At 39.6% G+C, this 19,858-nt stretch overlaps 1 protein-coding gene across 1 annotated transcript in view; it reads left to right on the plus strand.

Moving 5' to 3' along the window:
- Positions 1 to 410: 410 nt before the first annotated feature.
- Positions 411 to 19,858, plus strand: part of Clvs2 (clavesin 2) — a 78,870-nt gene continuing 59,422 nt past the window's right edge. The window contains exons 1-3 of the mRNA XM_075946317.1: positions 411 to 1,098; positions 1,661 to 2,568; positions 19,676 to 19,850. Coding sequence (XP_075802432.1) covers positions 2,180 to 2,568; positions 19,676 to 19,850 — 564 coding nt within the window. The 5' untranslated portion in view covers positions 411 to 1,098; positions 1,661 to 2,179. The remainder of the gene's footprint in view (positions 1,099 to 1,660; positions 2,569 to 19,675; positions 19,851 to 19,858) is intronic.

Raw genomic sequence — 19,858 nt, forward strand, 5'->3', positions numbered from 1 at the left:
TTCACCCCAACACATCCTTTGACAATTGTCTTATTCTTGTGGGTATTGTTCATTTTGCCCTGTCATTTCCATTCACTTCAACAGGAATTTAGTGGGGAGCCTTTACAGCCCCAAACTAATCCCTGTAAGTTCCCTCAGGGGAGTAAACACCAGTAATGTGTTGAAACCTCTGTGGTCGTCCTTAAAATTAAATAGCTCTGTGTACAACTCAAGCAGAAATTACAAAATGTTTCTGTACTCCTTCTGCGTCAAAAATCACTCCCCACAGTGACCAGAAAAAAGATTTGTCAACCTCATTTACTGATCAAGAACAAGGGCTACTCTACCAGCACTCAAGGGTCAAACACACAAAGGGTGGGCGAGGGGTGTGGGGAGGTTGTGAGGTAGTAGCTGTCCCTCCCGGTCAGTTGAAGCCCGCCAGAATCGGGATCTGGGGACCTGAGGCAGGCTAAACTTGAGGATCGGGATAGATATTTGAATGCCTCCCAAATTGCGGTCCTACCCCTCAGAGGCAGGGAGAGGAGCAGAGTGCGTGCGCGAGCGCTTACGTCGCCTGAGCTCTGTGCTGGGATAATCAGGAGTTGGGCTGAGCGAAGTCCTCTTTTAGCAGCAGCAGACACAGGAGTGGCAGCAGCAGCCCCAGGGACGCGCGGGACCCAGCGGCTCTGAGCGCACAGGGGACAGCTGGTGCTGGCCGTGGCGTACCACCGCTTGGGCGCACAAAGGTAAAGGCGGCCTCAGCCCTTGTGGCCTGCCTAGTCCCGGCGTTCCGGTCCTCTTCCTCCTTCCTCTCCCGAAGGCGAAAATGGATGGGCCGGGCGAGGACCTGGGAAAGAAGTGGTCCTAGCTCAGCCGGTCCCCACCCTTCCTGCTGATAGAGGCAGCGGGCTGTCCTTGGATGAGGAGGTCCAGGCTGCTGCTTCCTGGCGAATCCTCAGCCCGGTCACCGCCACGGGCTCTTTCTCTGCTTGCTCCATCCCTCTGAGAGGAGTTGATGCTGGCATCACCCCCGCCGCCACCACCACCTCCGCGGAAGCCAGTGCTGATGGATGCTGGGGAGTGCCGCATTGCTTAGCGTCCCCGCCTCCGGGTTTGCTGGTAGGAGCTGGCTGCTCTTTCTTCTTTCTGGCTTTGGGGGCGGCTGGGGTGGGGTGGGGGGTTATAGCAAAGATAGAGGCATTTTTTTTTTAAATTTCATTTTCTACAACTCCATACATCCACCCTGGTTTTGACATGTATGCTTCCAGAGAGGTCTCCTTCAGTTCTTATCCTCACCCTCCACTCCCTTGGCAAGTCCTCTGAAATAAAGGGCTAGACTAGGCAGAAGTTGGGGGCGGGGGTGGGGGAGCCCACGCCCGTGTCAGCGGTACCCAAAACCAAGCTGGAGCCTTATGAGATCACGGTGTGTGGACGAGGGGCTGAGGGAAGGGTGCACACTATCTGCAGTCTCCCCTAATTGGACCACAATAACCTAAAGTAAAAATCGCACAAAGATAGCCTGTAAAAATAGCATCTCTGAATAAGCAGAAGGAGAAATGAGCTCCCTTCTCCTCCTTTCTCTCCTTTTCTTTCTGCCAAAGACTCTCCCTCCCCGCCCTGGAGCTTAGAGCTGTAGAGCCACCTTATTATTAATCAGAATTCCCGTCTTTATCCCTGGCAGGCACATCCTTCAGCAGGGACCGCAGCAGCATCACGGTGCTGGGGCTGAGATGTGCGTGGGGGTTGTTTTCCTTACATCGTACAAGACACGAGAAGAAGACAGACTCAAGACCCGAAGCTCCGATGCTAAGTGGAATTAGGGGTTCTCTTTTTCTTTTATTCCCTCCCCCCTTTCTTTTTATTCGGAGAGATAAAGGGCAAGAGGCAGGCTGGCAGGGCCTGCCCAGCGGCCCACTTCTAATGGGAGGCGTTGTTTTTTAGGGGGACTGGGGTTAGAAGTTTAAGTACTCTCCAGAAAAGCTGTGTGTGTGTGTGTGTGTGTGTGTGTGTGTGTTGGGGGGGAAACAGGAGCAACAGGGTACTTGACTGAACACGAAGAGGAACCATTTCCTGTACAGGAAAGGAAGCAGACAGCAGCTAGAACTGGGGGCTGGAGTGTGGTGTGGAGGTGGCAAAGGCCAGGTGCTTGTTGGACATACAAGGAGAGCTTCAGAGAGCACAGCTTGGGAGCAGGGGAACAATGACTCATTTGCAAGCTGGTCTCTCTCCTGAGACCCTGGAGAAAGCTCGCCTGGAACTCAATGAGAACCCAGACACTCTGCACCAGGACATCCAGGAGGTGAGGGACATGGTCATCACTAGGCCAGACATTGGCTTTCTGCGCACGGATGACGCTTTCATCTTACGCTTCTTGCGGGCCAGGAAGTTTCATCACTTCGAGGCTTTCCGCCTTTTGGCCCAGTACTTTGAGTATCGGCAGCAGAACCTGGATATGTTCAAAAGCTTCAAGGCTACTGACCCTGGCATCAAGCAGGCACTGAAGGACGGCTTTCCTGGAGGCCTGGCCAATCTGGACCACTATGGGAGGAAAATTCTAGTCCTGTTTGCTGCCAACTGGGACCAGAGCAGGTAAATCCTAAAGCCAAAATCTCATTTATGATCTTCTAATTTTTAGAGTCTACTCCGAGGAGTTTTGGAGTGGTGCAGCTTCAATGCTTTTGATGGTTTGGCTGGCGGCAAAGGGAAAATGGGACTGAGAAATGAGCTTTAGGTCGGGTCTCTGGGAAGGGCTTGTATTTTTTGCTTTTAAAACTTCCTACGCTGACACAATTCCTACTGTAGCTCTATGTGTTCCCCAAAGTATATTATTATGCTGAGAACTAATTAGCTACTGAATAGCGTTTGGCTTCTAAATCCTGATGTTTAATAACGGGGAGGGAATAGAGCCAACTTTTCCTTCTTCTTCCTCAAGAAATTCTTCAATTCATCATTGGCATTTTTGCCTTTGTTGCTCCCTCGTACTGGCATTTTATCTCACCCAAACAGGCTCCTGCTTAACCACAAACAGGCAGCTTTCTTGCTTGGGAACTTTTCTGCTTGGTGATGTGTAGATGAAGGCATCATGTGATCTGTGTCACTTCAATGAGAAGGAAGAGTTGTCCCCTCTGTCGCGGAGCATCCTCAGCGACACTGAAAATAAAGGCTGACTGGTGTTCATGGTCGACACCTGTCACTAATCTGAAGGGTATGCTTCCTGTCTGATGTGATTGCGCATCCTTTTGAAGTGGGAAACTTTAAGATACATGGGCTAGAAGGCTCTGTGAGCTCAGGTGCTGTTTAGTGGAAGAGAAATAATGCTCTTACTTCCTCTACTGTAGAAAAAGACTAACAGTGACGTTTCTATGTTTATCACAACTATTTTCTCAGACTAGAAGACATAAAACTTATATAAAAGGTTCTTTAAAAGGGCAAGGTAGTTTCTGCCAATTACAAAGTTGAACGTGTCTCATCAGATTTATGAAACCAGTTGTTAAAACATTTGGTCTCTTCAGTCCTGTGAGTAGTGTCTTTGGATGCATCTGGTTAGTTTAACCTATTTCTGGAGCAATGTAAATGATTCTGCAGTTAAAGAGAGATACAATAGCTCTAACAGATTCCCCGACAGACTTCTGAGAGTGTGTTTAGGAGCTCAAGACAAGATTAACCATAAAATGGGATGGAGTTCCCTTGCTATGAATCTTACATTGATTTTTATTTGAGGGGGGAGTCGGTAGGAGATTTTAAAAGACTATGAAATCACACCCATTAACTACATGTTTTCTTTGAGTCTTTTTCTCTGTTAATGTGAGAAGTTCACTATAGAATTATGCAAACTATTTTCTCTACCAAAATATAAAAACAAAATGGCACAGAATATCATATTCCTTATATCAGCTAGGCTGGAAAGGTATTCATTAAGTTATGATGTTATGCTATATTGGACCATGGTGATATGAAGACATTTTATATTTAAATATGCCTTGAATCTGTTTTAAGTCTTTAGAAAGGCAGGTTTCACACACACACACACACACACACACACACACACACACACACACACACATTTTTCTCTAAGTGTGCAAACAGTCACAATTTAAAAACCACACCAAAATGATTGTTCTTACAGTTCTTAGGTAAGAAGAGTATTTTGGATATAGAAAATAGAATGTGTTTTAGTTGCTTACTGCATGCATTAATATAAAAGACAGGCTATTAATCATCAAGACTCTCCTTGGAAATCTATAGTGGGAGGGAATTTATTGATTGGCATGTAGAATTATTTTCAATAAGCCAATATAAGATGATAAGCAATAATAAATGCATGTGTAGTTAAAATTAAAAATGAGAAGCCACCTTTTATGGACATGGACTCTCAGGGTCTATGCCTAGGGTATCATTTCTGTCTCAGGGTCTACACCTAGGGTATCATTTCTGTGGTTGAGGGGGCACTTCTCTCCTAGAAGGCATAGAACATCAACAGGAAAAGGACAAACCTGGTTTAGAGCTTTTCTAAATTCCAGGTATTTCCTCCTTCTTTATTCATAGACTACTCATAAAATCATTCCTTCTCTTTTCTTACCTATGCCGCCTTTCAAATCAACATGTACTGATGGACAGGGACAGAGATAAAGAGTTCTGAACCTTGGCGTTCTCTGAAAGCCTTCATCGTCAGATATGTGCTGAAATAATGTGATGTTTTCCCTAAAATGAAAGGAAAGCGGTCTCTCCCAGGGCCAGAGCCGCCCCAGTTCATTTCAATCTGGATTTCCTTTTTCTGTTCGAAGTCTTGTGGCTTATCTTACTTGATTCCAGCAGAAATCTCTGGGCACTTCTCTATATGACACTTGGTAATAATGCTCCGTTAGGTGCACATATCACAAGCTACGTTCTCCTGTTCCCCAGCCCTCTCCTGCTGTGTGATTCAGTCACTCTTTCCTTTTGTCATTTTGACAGTCCCAAATCACCTGAGTTCAATAAGACTGCATGTCTGAACTTAACTCTGACCACAACCCTTGCATTGAATAGCTATTGTTAAAAGTAATGTTCTTTTCAGGAAAGAACATGGGGAGTGTAACCCATTATACAGGGAAATTTCAGAAATTCAGAAAATTCTCCAATCAACATGATTTAAGGGAAAAAGACTTATGTACAATTTTCCAAGTACAGAGGTAAGAGGAAAATGTATGAATTAAAAAAAAAAACCAAGTCCACAGAAAGTTAATCTGGTGAGAGAAGCTAAGAGACTCAGAAAGAAGCAGAGTTGAAATAAAAGTTACAGCGTTTATACCAAAATTTCTAGGTGAGTTTTCTCCTGTACTGAATAAGGAAGAAAAGTTTTGATGTTCCCCAGGACACTGGACATTTAGGTGTATGTGAGAGGAAAGCATAAATAGAATAGTGACCTTTTCTATGGAAATATAGTACAACTTAGTTTGGATTCATTATGAAGAACTACAGAAGCATTTCCAAAAACTTTCTGAGACATAGAGTCATCAATAAGATTATGCGGGTCTCAGTATTTGCAGTGTAACCACTCTATAAGAAATCGAATGCAACTGAAGAGTCTAAAATATCAAGTGACTTTTGCTTTCATCTGTGGTTCTTTTAGAAAGGACTGATAGGCTCAGATGACGTGCATTTCATCGATCAGGCTATACCTTGGAAGAGTCACACAAATTTGTCTTCTTCCTTTCAGATTGCCTTACATAATTTTTGAAAATAGAAGTAAACACAAGGAAATTAAAAGCAATTTGATAGTCACGCTGCACCATCTGAATGTCACAGTTGTTCCTGGACCCCAGACATCACATGCCTCATTTGCCTCCTCAGTGATAGTGCCTTACTTGGGACTAGATAAATTCAATTTTTCCAGCCAATTTTGTCAAAAGTCTGGGGATAATGGTCCGTGAAGCTAAAAGAGATAGCTTCGAGTGGAAAGGAGGCTTAGAATCAAAAGGGAAAACATTCTAGACCTTAGATTGTAAGAACAAATATCTGAGAAATTGGAATCCATACATAACAGCTGTGGAGGTAGCTCAATGTGGAAAAGCACTAGTCACAAAAGCATGGTAACTTAAGCTCAAATTCTGGAATCCATGAGAAGGCTAGACATGGTGCCTGTGCCTCTGTAACCCCAGTGCTCTCATTTGCAAGAATATGACACAGGAGAATTCTTAGAATCTCGTAGATCAGCTTATTTTACACAGTGGCAAAACTGCCGAAACCTTCTTTCAAAGGAGATGGAAGATGAGGATTGACAGCACCAAAGGTTGTCAACTCTGGCCTTTACTTGTGTCTGTACATCACACATTTCACAGACATATACCCAGAAGGGAGGGCACTCAATTGATGGACAGTAATATTTACTGGAGATATTCATGAATGAGACTTTGCCATATGAAACGTAAGATGACATTTTTAGAGTTGGATTGTTTATTGTCAGTTAGCCCACTACTAACACATTTGTAGATAGCAGTGGTCTTATAGAACTGTTCATTGCATGCCAAACAGTCATTTATCTGGAAATTGGCTGATAGTCACTAGAAAATAATTAAATGTAACTATAGTTAAAACAATTTTTTAATAGTGATAATTCAGAGTGTGCAGCCATCCTGTCCCTGTCTTGTCACAAGGACTGACTATCACATACCTCTGGAAGAGGTAGGAAGCACACTGTCCAGATATGGCTGTGATCCTCTAAATTATCCAGAAATTTGCTTATTACTCTTGCATATTTGTTGGTATTGTGCAACTTTTTATTAGAAAAGAAACCATGCAAATAGACAACTATTTATGGCTTCTTTTCAAATTATGACCATGTACCTGTTTCTCCAAAGAGTGTAGTCAGCATTCAAAAGAAATACAGATTGTTCAGCCACCTAATGACTTAAAAACAGCCATAGAACACAGAACTTGATATATTCCAGGGGCAAAGATTTAGTCTTCCTTAAAGTGCTCTAAAAGATGTAAACTGAAGTAAAAAAGCAACTGAGTATAGATTGAAATAGTCATGGGCAATTAGCCAGAGAAGTTGGGAGACACACTGTTAACAATCCTTAAAAATGCTCAATTGTTTGGACTGATTTTTAAAAAGCTTCCTTTCTCAGCTTATTGAAATAGTTCTTAGCTGAACCATTATTGTTATGTGCAGTGCAGACCCGGCACCTTCACAAACTCGAGGGCACTGTTGTGTGGTGTTATGGGTTGGTTTTGAATAGGTTGAAACTATCAATGGGTGATGGGCATTTCATGGGACTTCTGTCTGGGAAGAATTTCCATAATTGTAAGGAAGTTTTCTCAACAATGTTCTGGAAGCAGCAACTGATGCCAAACGAAGGTACAGACCATAGAGAGACTGAAGGTGATATAAAAAGCTGTCTTGGGAAGTGGTAAAGAGATAAAGTGACAGATTCCTGAAAAAAAAAAATAGGACAGTCTCTTAAAACTGGGTCAATTATGCCGCAACTAGTGGAATAGTACTAAAATAGCAGCAAAGATGAGAGAAACAACTCTAGCTAGCATGCTGACTAGGTTTGGTCCAGGCTCTTCCCATGTTACAACTAAGCAGTATTAAACAAGGTTGAAGAGTAGCAAAGGACTTGCCTTACTACAGGATGACTCAAATGAGATGTTTAACAGTGTACCAACACAGGAGTCAACACTTAGTAGCTCGGCAGGTTATCTTTAGTAACTGGATGAGTTTCTTCCATTTGAGAAAACAAAGACTGAGCTTTTTTAATGTTGTCCAAAGGAGATACATAATTGTTATTATAGTGAGCGGAGTTAACAGCAGGAGGAAAATCTATTCTGGTGTGTTATGCCCTGATGATAGTAAGCAACAAAATGAGTTATTAACATTTCATTCAATTTGATTTAAAAATAATTTTTGTCAGTGATTTTTTTTATCTAAAGATGTTTAAGTATTAAGGATGAGCATAACACGTATCATCTGCTTTGTAATGTTAAGCGATATATAACTTTTCTGGAGAAAATGTGAAAGACCAAAGAACTAACAACCAGTTGGGCCCCAATTTATTTGTTGAAGATACTATAGATGATGCTAGAATTTGGGGCATCAGAGCAGCTATTACTCAGTTTGTGTAAGGAGCATATTGTCTATTTAGCTAAGTAAATTTAGTCTTACTGTTCGATTTCCTCCCTCCCTCCCTCCCTTCCTCCCTCCCTCCCTCCTTCCCTCCCTCCTTTTATCTATCTATTTATCCAAAACCACTTCTGCATCGTTTGTCAACTAGATTATGGACATCCCTGGCTTCCATTGACTACTAAGTGAATTAGTGATTTCCGTTTGTGAACAGATAGCTGCCAACCTGAATCAGCCTTAATATTAATTTTTAAAAAATCCATTTGTGATTTTAAAAAAATCTTGCTCAATCTTAAGAATATAGAGAAAAAGGGGGGCACAAAATGTTAAGGTGAAAAAAGTGTTCTGAGAGCAAACACTGTTTGTAGCAAGTGACATTTGCTTAGAGTAGCTAGTCCTGGAATTTTGGCTTCCTGATGTGCTTTTGTGTTGTCTGGAAGGAATCTTTTTTATTTTAGGTTGTGGATTTTTTTGCCTTTTTTTTTGTCCATAGAATGAATTTTTTTTTATGGATGTCACATCTCTGTGGTTCTCTTGTACAGTTAATTTGTACTCAGAGACCGAAGTCAGACATGACTTCTTTCATATTTCATCTAAGGCATGTAGACTTAGCCACTTCATCCTGCCTCCATTGAATGTGCTACTGGTTTTCCTCTATAAAATCTTTTACTCTGGCTAGGTTGGAGAGTGCCTGGCTCAATAGGAAGGTGCCATGTTGTATTGACTTTCCAATTTCCTATGTTCTGACATGTACATGCCAATAAGGCACACAAATGCAGATAAACTTCATTAAACTGTGTTCTAGGTATAAGACACTAAAGGAAGTGGAAACAGCCTTCTTCTAAATGGTGACAAAAAGACACTGACTTCTAATATACACTCACCTCATTCTTCCCACGAAGATTCTGTGAAAACTTAAGTTCTCCGAGACCCATACAAAATAATAGGCTCAAACCTGTACTGAGACTTCGTTATTATGTCAAGATTAAATAATATATTTGATATTGCTTTGAAAGTTTTAACTATTACCCAGATAGAAGTATTATTAGTAATCATTATTGTCACCATATTAATATAAAACCTCTAGATGGGTTCATCAGCTTTAGTACTAATGATATATTGCAGCATCAGTAAAGCAATTCTTTGTCTTTGTTTCAACCTCAAGTGCATTTCCAATAGGAAATACTTCTGACATTAGAAAAATGTGGTTTAATGAAAACTGGGGGTGGGGTGGGGGGTGGACTATCCTTAATGAAGAGTTTTATAATGGTTAATTGATTTAATGACAAAGGGAAAATGTTAGCTGTTGTGCTGTTCAGTGTGATACCGGGATGCTAGCTCATATTTTCCCCGTGATACTGAAAAGGTTGGAAAGAAGAGGACACAACCTATTTTGCATTTTAGTTGGTCCTTTTGCACTAAAAGCAGGGATGCTATAGACTCTGGGAGGGAAACATGGTCCAGGGAAAATACCAAAAATTGCTTGGCTAGAAGCAAAAGAAGAACCTTGCCTGGTCACCTTGAGTGTTTTTGAGAAGCACATTTTGTAATTCACTTCTTGTAATTCATTTCTTTAATTAAAAAAAAATCAAAGTTTAATTTTTCTTCCCTACTAAGCACTATTATTATATAACTCTTTCTGTCCTATATAGGTAACATTTCATATTGTTCTTTGGAGGGAGAGGGAAGTTTGAAGTGAATGACATAATCCACATCTTCACAACAAGTGATGGTACCTTGTTTTCTTCTGTGTGGGGGAATAAACAATATGCTTGGTATCCTCTGGAAATAATTTGACTTTTTGCCTATCATATTAGAGAACTGGGTGTGCAGGGCCTGTGTGAAAACACACCCGTAAAGGTAAGGTTAGACGTATGAGGTCAAAACACAAGCAGAGATTTCCTGTGAGATATATAGGTTTGTAGTGGAAAACAGTGCCAAAGTCTCCAATAAGTGGAGACAACCTCACATATCAGAACATACTGGAGGAGAGAAGGGTAAAACTTAGGGAAAATGAGAAGCAGTGGCAAATTCAATAGACTGAGGAAAAGGAAGGGGAGAGAAATATACCAGTGTTTTGGGAGGATTGCCATGTGACAAAATCTCAATGTCTGGAGTGAGCTTGTTGGATGTGAGTTTGTAAGGTAAGAAGCAAGACTTTTAAGGAAATGGTGGGATTTGGGAAGAGCCATGGATGACTAGTGCTATAGTCAGTTGGCAAGAAGAATAGATTCACACAAGAGAGTAGGTAAGATGTCTGGAAAGACAAAGAGAGGTGACAAAGAGAAAGAGGCACAGTGCCATTAGACAATGGAGATAGGACTCTGGTGGAAAGGAGTCATTGGATACCAAAGGTACATGAATATAAGGAAAAAAAAGAGATAGTTGAGTTTTGGTGACTAAATGTAGAGGTAAAAGGAAATTTAATGAAATATTATTCATTAAGTGCTCAGTGCAGGCAATCCCAGAGGAAAAGCTGGTTTGGGTAACACTGAAATAAGTTACATTAGTACCAAATATCTCAGTTAACAAGGGATACTGAAGTGTTTCTATTTACATAGCAACTGGGAGGATGAGGCACGCCTCAGGAGTGACACTGGCTCCGATTCCACCAATCTGGCTTTACCCAGTACCATGGTCAAAGGTTCAGACACATGACTCTGGAAGTCTGTGAGTTACCCCATGAAAAAGCTGGAGACCGAGTTCTATTTCTACATTTGGGAGACTGGAGGAAGAAGTGGAAGGGGAAAAGAAGTAGTTTAGTGTAATAATGCAGGACAAGGTAGTCTCAGCAGCAAAGATGATTGCAAATACTCCTCTTGTTTTCGTTACAGACCCAGCACCACTAATTGCCTGTTTACACTTCCCTTATTTCATTTTTATCCTTATAAAAATTTTGTGAAACTAAGACTATATACTCGGAAGGTCCAAATCCTGCGTGTAGAATAAGTGAGTTTAGAAAGAGAAGATGCCTGCAGGAATCCGAGAACGGCACACCTGAGTACTGATTCTGGTAGGCACAGAGCCGCACATCTTACAGTCTGTCCTACGGGGTCAATGGTATTATCTCAGACTTTTCAAAAGGAAATGAAAACTTAATGACATTTAACAGCTTCTTTAGTGCACAAAAGGAAGCTGGGATTAGAGAAATAAATAGTAGTCTGTGCTTTTATCTTGCATTTTGTATGGCTGTAAGTTTTACATTAAGGTTTTAAGTTAAATAAAAATGACCCCAACTTATGAATTCAGGGATGTATTATAGTCTGCAAGGAAGACTGACTTTTCTAACTGATGGGCTCCAGGAGAGGTTCAATGCTTTCTTACTACACAGTGAGTAAGGAGCTATGACTGTCATTGACTTTTTTTTTCTTTGAAAAAATTATTATAGGAGGTTTAATTTCCTTTGAGAGCAATGGTTTGCATGGTATGCTGCCCTTTGTTAGAAGTGTGATTTCCTCTTATTATGTGTTCTGCATCTTTCAACTGATTCAAGCTTTGGTTCCTGCTATTTTGGGAAGCACAGTTGGTAGTCAGGAGCTGCAACAATGTGCTAGTTTTTATTCATGACTCTTCCCTGGTAGGCAAGAGATGAACAGCAATGGCCGAACTCACACAGTTGAGGTCTATACCCCAAATGTGGACATGTAAAATATTCCATTGTGGTGGACTTTAATTTAAAAATGTCATCTGAAAATAATTTTAAAAAGAAAATGATGGGATGATACCTGAGGAAATGATTTTTTTTTAGTAGATGTTGTGTCTCTGTGGAGGGTATTTTCCAGGCAGTGGCGGGAGCCTGAGTAATAATGTTCTGTAAAGCAAGCACCTGCTGGGTTGCTAATGGGGAGAATATGACATGTTTGACAACAGAGGGCCAGAGGAAGTCGAGAGTGCTGTGGCTTGCCCTCCAAATGAGCTTAGCTTGGAACCTTTTAATGCTTCTGTTCTCGAACTTAAACATTAAAATGATTTGTTTATATCAGGCCGCTTAGTTCCCTTTTTGAAGTAAGACATTGAATGTCTTTTAAAAGGTTAGACTTTCTCTTGAAAATTTTGAGTGTCTGAGTCTTTCCCTCATTTACGCTGTGATTTGCCTTGTTTTGCTCCCTTAGGAATAATGATATGCATACATCTCTTGACTTTGATACAGGTTTGAGGGACCATACTCCAAGTGTGTTTCTTGAAACAGATTGTCTCTTGGTTCATCCTCACTGGAGCCATGATTGATTTTCACAACATACAATTTCATCACCCCTTTGAAGCATATTTCAAATTCAAATTACATTTTATAATGTTTTCCTATCAATAAAATTTGAGAATCTTATGGATAATGCAAGGATAAATCATCCTCATGAGGGAATATCCAAATTAGGCCTTTGCAAATGAAAATTTCTTTCTTCAACATAGTTTTATTGTGAATTTCAGAAACTAAAAATGAGTTTTTGAATAGGTGCCCAATTTTAGCTTAAAACAAATTCCTTCTGCTCAAACTTGCTGTGTCTGCAGGCTTACAAACTCCAGTTCAGAACACGTTCAGAACATTGTGTTTACAGTGAATGTGGGTCAGCCACAGAGTGGGATCCAAACCTACCAGGCACATTACACAGATTCCAGGCAGATGAGCTGCAGAAGTCTGCAGCTCTCCCCAAAAGTTTTCTGATATTGGGGACTGGCAAGATGGGTCAAGGTACAAGGGCACTTACCACTCAACCTGACATTTGATTTTAACCCCTGGGACCCTGTTGGTGGAAGGAAAGAACTGGCTTCCAAAGGTTGTTCTCTGCTCTGCACCTAAACTCTAGCATGTACACAGCTGTACCCACCCTGGCCCAGACAAATAAATAAGAATAATATAAATTTTGAGTAGTTTTATTATTTTACATATTCAAGGGCTATCTTTAGATTTTTTTACACTGAGACCTGTAGTAATCTGGATATATTCTAGGTAGTTGAAAATAATTTTGATGCTTACTTCTTTTTTTATTTTTTATTTTTTAAATTTATTTATTTATTAAGGATTTCTGCCTCCTCTCCACCACTGCCTCCCATTTCCCTCCCCCTCCCCCGATCAAGTCCCTCTTACTCATCAGCTCGAAGAGCAATCAGGGTTCCCTGACCTGTGGGAAGTCCAAGGACCGCCCACCTCCATCCAGGTTTAGTAAGTTGAGCATCCAAACTGCCTAGGCTTTCCCAAAACAGTATGTGCAGTAGGATCAAAAACTCATTGCCATTGTTCTTGAGTTCTCAGTACCCAAGAAAGGCCCTATCATACAACAAAAGTATATACTCAACTATGTTCATAGCAGCATTGTTTGTAATAGCCAGAACCTAGAAACAACCTAGATGCCCTTCAATGGAAGAATGGATGAAGAAAGTATGGAATATATACATATTAGAGTATTACTCAGCAGTAAAAAACAAGGACTTCTTGAATTTTGCATACAAATGGATGGAAATAGAAAACACTGTCCTAAGTGAGGTAAGCCAGACCCAAAAAGAGGAACATGGGATGCTTACTTCTTTTTAAAGTAGATAGTCTAACTTAAGATCATTCTTTTTAGTGTTTTCCCAACATATGTATAACACATTTTCTTTATGCTCACTTCCTTCCTCTTTTTATTTCCCTCCTGTCTCTATCAAATTAGAGAGTGAGTGGTTGACTATCTCCATAGCAGTCATGCATACCACTAGTGCACAGGAGTGCTTATCTTACCTTGTAGGTTGGCATTGTATATTAAGACTGTTGATAACTTTTCTCCTCTGGTACCCTGGATGGTGCCTTCTGGAACTATGAAAGCTAGCCACCAGGGAGGAGACTTCTAGCTCAGTCTGACATCTATATATCTTGAAATCAAGGTTTGTGGTGTCTTCAGCAACTGGCTCTTATTGAGTTCTGGTGTGGCAAGTAAGTGGAATAGCAAGAACTGTCAATTATTTTGCTGTTCTTTGGGGGTGGGTGGGTGATTAAGAACTCATAAAGAACATTTCAAACCTGACAGTGGGATTACATTTAATAATAGTCTGTAGCTTCTAGGAGCAACATTGTCCCTTCATGCAAGACATGTCCTTTCAAATTCATTTTAAAATTTGTACTTTTTAATTGGTTTTCAAGATAATCAATTTCCATATGATCATTTTATACAACTTTTGATTTAGTCAGCCCTCTCTCCCCACCCCTGGTTTTTTTTTTTTTTTAGTCAGCATTCCCCCCTGGTATTACCATTGTTCTATTATCTCCCCTACACCCCACCCCTGCAAATGTCTTCTTTCTAGCTTCCAGGTTTCTGTGGGCACTTCAAGTTGAACACTCAAAATTGGAAAGTTGAAGCTAAGATCTACATGTGAGAGTGAAATGTAGTGCTTGTCTCTCAGGGTCTGGGTTATTTCACTCAGTATAAGTTTTACAGTTGCATCAATTGGACCTCAAATTCCATAATGTCATTTTCCTGTACAGTTGAATAAAATCTTCATTGTATAGGTATTACATTTTCTTTGCCTATTCGTTAGTTGATGGGGCATCTAGGCTGATTCCACTTCCTAGCTGTTGCAAACAGTGAAAATAATGGTTATGGGTGAGCAGCCATCTCTGCAGTAGAGTCCTTTGGGTATACGCCCAGGAGTTGAAAAGCTATGTCTCATATGGCTACATTTCTACTCCATGTTGATTTCCATAGTGGATACACTAGTGTACACTCCCACCAACAGTGAGCAAGTGCTCTTTTTCCACACCTTCTCGGGTCTTGGTTGTCATTTGACTTCTTAATAATAGTTGTTCTGTAATGAGAGAGGTAAAAAGTCAGAGCAATTTTAGTTAGAATTCCCTTGACAGTCAAGGATTTAATGTTTTCAAAATGGGTATTAGCTATTTGTATCTCATTTCTTTGGGTCTCTTTCCTCAGATTTACAGCCTGATTTTGACTTGATTGCTTATTTTCTTGATGTTTTATGTTTCATTTTTGTGATTTTTTTCAGTAGTATCAATTCTCTGTCCAAGGGTACATGGGAAAATTTTTCTTTCCTTCTGTAAGCTGTTTTCCCACTCAGTTGACTCTTTTCTTTACTGTATAGAAGCTGAATTGGAGTTAGTTTTTATGGAAGGTGAGAGATGAAGGTCCAGTTTAATTCTTACACATGTAGATACCATCCATTTCCCCAACATTGTTGATGACACTGTATTTTCTCCAATCTGTATTTTTGGCTTCCTTGTAAAAAAAAATCAGTGGATGGGTGATCTTAGTTATAAATTTTCTACTCTATTTCATTAATATATGTATCTATTTTATGAGATCATCATACTGCTTTTATTATTATTTTGTGTTTCACTCTCAAGATTGGATATTATAATGCTTACAGCATTATTTTTTCCCAGGGTTACATTTGATGTACAGGTATTTTGTGTTTATATATGAATTTGAAGATTTTTTTTCTAGTTCTGTTAAAAATGGAAAGGATATTTTGTTTGGTATTGCATTGAATCTGTACATTGCTGATCGTCTTTATAATGTCAGTTCTTCTACTCTGTCAGTATAGAAGGTTTTTGCATCTTTAGGGCTAACTTAATTTCTTTCAAATATTTAAAATTTTTCTTGTTTTAGTTTTACTTCAAGTTCTTTCCTTTTTATTAAAAATACATATTTTTTCATACACTGTACTATGATTACAGTTTCTTTTCTTCCTACTCCTCCCAATTCCTCCCTACCACTCCCCCCATCCAGAGCCAGAAGGATGGAGAACACCAAGGAAATAAAGCCTTCTAAACACACCCTCAATGATGCACACACGTACTCAGAGAGACTAGGACAGCATGCACAGAACCTGTAGGAGTCTGCACCAGATGGGGTCCAGCCACAGAAAGAAGTGAATACACGCCCCTGTCTCTAATCCAAAAACCTATATCCAAATGATAACCACTTGCAAATAAAAACATTAGTTTTATCTAAGTGAGTCTTAGGGAAATAAACTATTCTTAAGGGCAGGTTTCATGCCAGACACAGATGGCCAACACAAAACCAACTCCACATCATTATTAGAAGTTCTTTGTCTCATATATATTGTATTTTCAGGTTTTGTGTTTTCCTCAGATTCCTGTGTTCAAATGTGTGTGCTTATGTATATATATATATATATATATATATATATATATATATATATATATATATTTCTTGTGCTTTTACTTTGTGTATGTTCATTTGTTTGTTTCATATTGTTTTTCTATTATGAATGAGAGCAATTCCCCAGTTTCTCATTTAATATATTTGGTCTTGGTATGTGGAATGGCTACTAATTTTTGTTTTAATTTTGCATCCAGCTACTTTGCTGAAAGTTTAAGGACTTCAAGAAGTTTTTGGTGAATTCATCTCATATTTTATTTACAGAAACAAATTACTGGCAGACGGAGAGCAGTACTTGGTTTCCTATTTGTATCCTTTTTAAATTCTTTGCAATCGTTTGCTTGAACTAAGACTTTTCACATTCTATTGAACAGGGGGGCAGCAGTGAGAATAAAGTCCCTTTCCATTCCTCATCTAAATGGACTGCATCAACTATGGTAGTGTGGGCTTTATCACGTTTATTTTGTTGTGGTATGGTTTATCTGAAGCTATCCTCTCTATGACTTTTATTGTGAAATGATGCTGGATTTTGTCAAAAGTCCTTTTGTGCATTTGTTAAAATAAGCATGTGATTTCTGTTCTTAAGTTCACTTATATTATTTATTACACTTATTTGTTTGCCGATCTGTGAGATAAAAGCAGAGTGATCATTTTGTTTTTGCAGTCTCAGCCCCAGTGATATACATAGTTACTACTATTTTTCTCAGATACAGGAAGTGCACCTCAGAATTATAAACCAGCGCTACATTGAGGACCACACAGATCAACTTACCATAGGTGTGGCAGAGATTCCATCTTGGAATTTTCTGAGATTGTGGCTTTGCTCTGACAGTTTTAGAATAGTAAGGCTGAGTCTGGTTCAGAGTCTTAGCTTTACAGGTAGGGAATGGGATCTCAAGAGGGTAAGAAATTGCTTGAAGATGCAGTGTTAACTATTTTTTCCTTCTAAACTAATATACTTTCTCTATTAGCCTCCAAATATTTTTTACAAGTAAAGAGAGAATGACTCCCTTTTAAGTGTACACGGTCATCCTGGCAATCCCTTCTCTTTCACTGAGTGATGACAGTTTCGACAGTTTCTTTCTTTCTTTTTTTTTTTTTTTTTTTTTTTTTTTTGGTTTTTTCGAGACAGGGTTTCTCTGTAGCTTTGGAGCCTGTCCTGGAACTCCCCCTGTAGACCAGGCTGGCCTCGTACTCACAGAGATCCGCCTGCCTCTGCCTCCCGAGTGCTGGGATTACAGGCGTGTGCCACCACCACCCGGCCAACAGTTTCTACTCCTAATTTACTCACTCTCCATTTTCTTCTTTGCCCCAAGTTCCCGGTTTCTTCATAGCTTTCACTGAAACTCTCCAGGTGAATTTATCTAGATAAAAGACTCAAAATCAAATACTACTGCTTAACAATTAACCTGCCAACATTGCTCATACATTTTCTGACTCATTTTAAAGTATGCAATTCCTAGCAATTACTTCCTTAGACTAATTTTTAGTGTTGTCTTATCCCTTAACTTATTTGATTATAGGGTCTATTTGCTTCTGATTCCAGTATTTTTAACTCTGAGCGCTTTCCTGAGTTTAGGATATACTTTCTCAAGTGCTTCTCCAATGTACCTTTCTGGGTACACCGTGTTTATCAACTACAACAGATTGTCTTCAAAAATTCTTTTCAAACCACCCCCTTGCTTTATTTATCTACACTGTTGGTTTTTTAGTAAAGATCTTTACTTCTTCTCGGTGACTGAAGCTATACTCTTCATGTCATCGTTTATTTTCTTCACTCTACCAACTTTTCATAAGACTACCTCTAAGAATCATAAGATCACCTCTAAAAATACCTGTCAAATTAGCCACATATTTCCTTCTTTTACTTTCCTCACTGAGGCCATGTCTCAACCTATAATCTAGTGTCCTTGCACTCACGTTTGATGTTTTACAGGAGAGTGTGTGCACCTATTGAGTTTCTAAATTGTGTGAAGGCACAATGCCAAGTATAAGGCAGTAAAACTGAAGATACTAATCCTTAAATTTGGACAGCTTAGTATATAATAGAGTTATGGATTTATTTAGCTTTTTCCTTTTGTTTTTATTTATTGTTTCTAATTCCATTCCTCCTGTCTTCTATTTTTCATATTTATGAGAGAAACACAGTAGAAGCATTAAGGACTTGTGATTTTTATACATAGCTCTCACATAGTGTTCTTGTTTTTTTGGATGAGAATCTGAAACTTCTCGTGTTTTCTCAAGTTTAGGTGTCTCTCCCAGTGTCTTTGGGCATTGGTTTCAGCATTTTACATAGGCACCCAAAATTTGAACATGCTTAAGTCTTTTGCTAAAATGCCAGTGTATTTTAGGTGATTTCTAAGCCTCTAATCTATATCTTAGTATACTATTTAAGTATCCCTTGATGATTTATAATGTCTAATTAAGTAAAAAAAGCTATGCAAATAGTTGTATTTATTGGATAATTAAGAGTGCCCATATATGTTCATGGTTGTAGACAGACTGTGCTTTCATTTCCCGGCCACCCAGACCCAAATAATCACACAGAAGATATATTAATTGCAACACTGTTCAGTGGAAGGTTCAGGTGTGTTTCTAGCTAGCTCTGGCTTAAGCTAACCCATTTCTATTTGTCAATATTTAGCCACGTGGCTTGGTACCTTTTATCTGTGCAGCATTTTCATCTTATTTCCACTGCATCTGGGTGGCAACTGACTCTCTGCCTTTCCTCTTCCCAGAATTCTCTTAGTCTGGTTGCCCCGCCTATACTTCCTATGTGGCTACTGGCCAATCAGCATTTTATTAAACCAATACAAGTGGCAAATCTTTACAGTGTACAAAGGAATTATCCCACAGCACATGGTTTAAACAGTAACAAAATGTATTTGATCCTCGGTTGAATGCTCAGATCCATGGACGGCCTAGAAGAAAATAAAAATACTACAAAATTTTAAATAAGCTGTACTGTTAAAAAGAACAACATTGCTATTTGTTAGGGTAGAATATATGCTTCTTTCTCAAAGTTTTTTATTATTTTAAAATATGTATGGGGCAGCATGTGCACATTTGTGCAGGTGCCATCAGAGACAAGAAGCATTGGGTCTCTCTTGAAATGAATTTACAAAAGGTTGTGAGCCACTGGATATGGGTGCTGGCAACTGAACTTGCCCGTTGTGCAAGCAAAATGCATGCTCATAACCCTCTTAACTGTTGAGCCACGGCTGCCAATTTCTACTTTGTTCTCATGGCTCATTTCAAGTCACTCTCTTCTTAAAACCATGCACAAAAAATCTTTTCATGGAAAATTTTGAGGGCTTTTAAAGAGAATCCTCCGTTTGCTAAAGAAAAAAGAAATTGGTCAATCAAACAAATAGACAACACATGCTCCAAACTCCACACAGATATAAAACCTCAATGATTTATACCCACGCAGCTATGAAAAGTGACTGGTAGCTTTAACTCAGTCCTTCTCTGTTGCTGATAGGTACACACTGGTGGATATTTTGCGTGCCATCTTACTTTCTTTAGAAGCCATGATTGAAGATCCCGAGCTGCAAGTAAATGGATTTGTTTTGATCATAGACTGGAGTAACTTTACCTTCAAGCAAGCCTCCAAGCTCACACCAAGCATGCTGCGACTTGCCATTGAAGGCCTTCAGGTAAGGGT

Source organism: Microtus pennsylvanicus, chromosome 1, assembly GCF_037038515.1.
Source record: "Microtus pennsylvanicus isolate mMicPen1 chromosome 1, mMicPen1.hap1, whole genome shotgun sequence".
NCBI lineage: Eukaryota > Metazoa > Chordata > Mammalia > Rodentia > Cricetidae > Microtus > Microtus pennsylvanicus.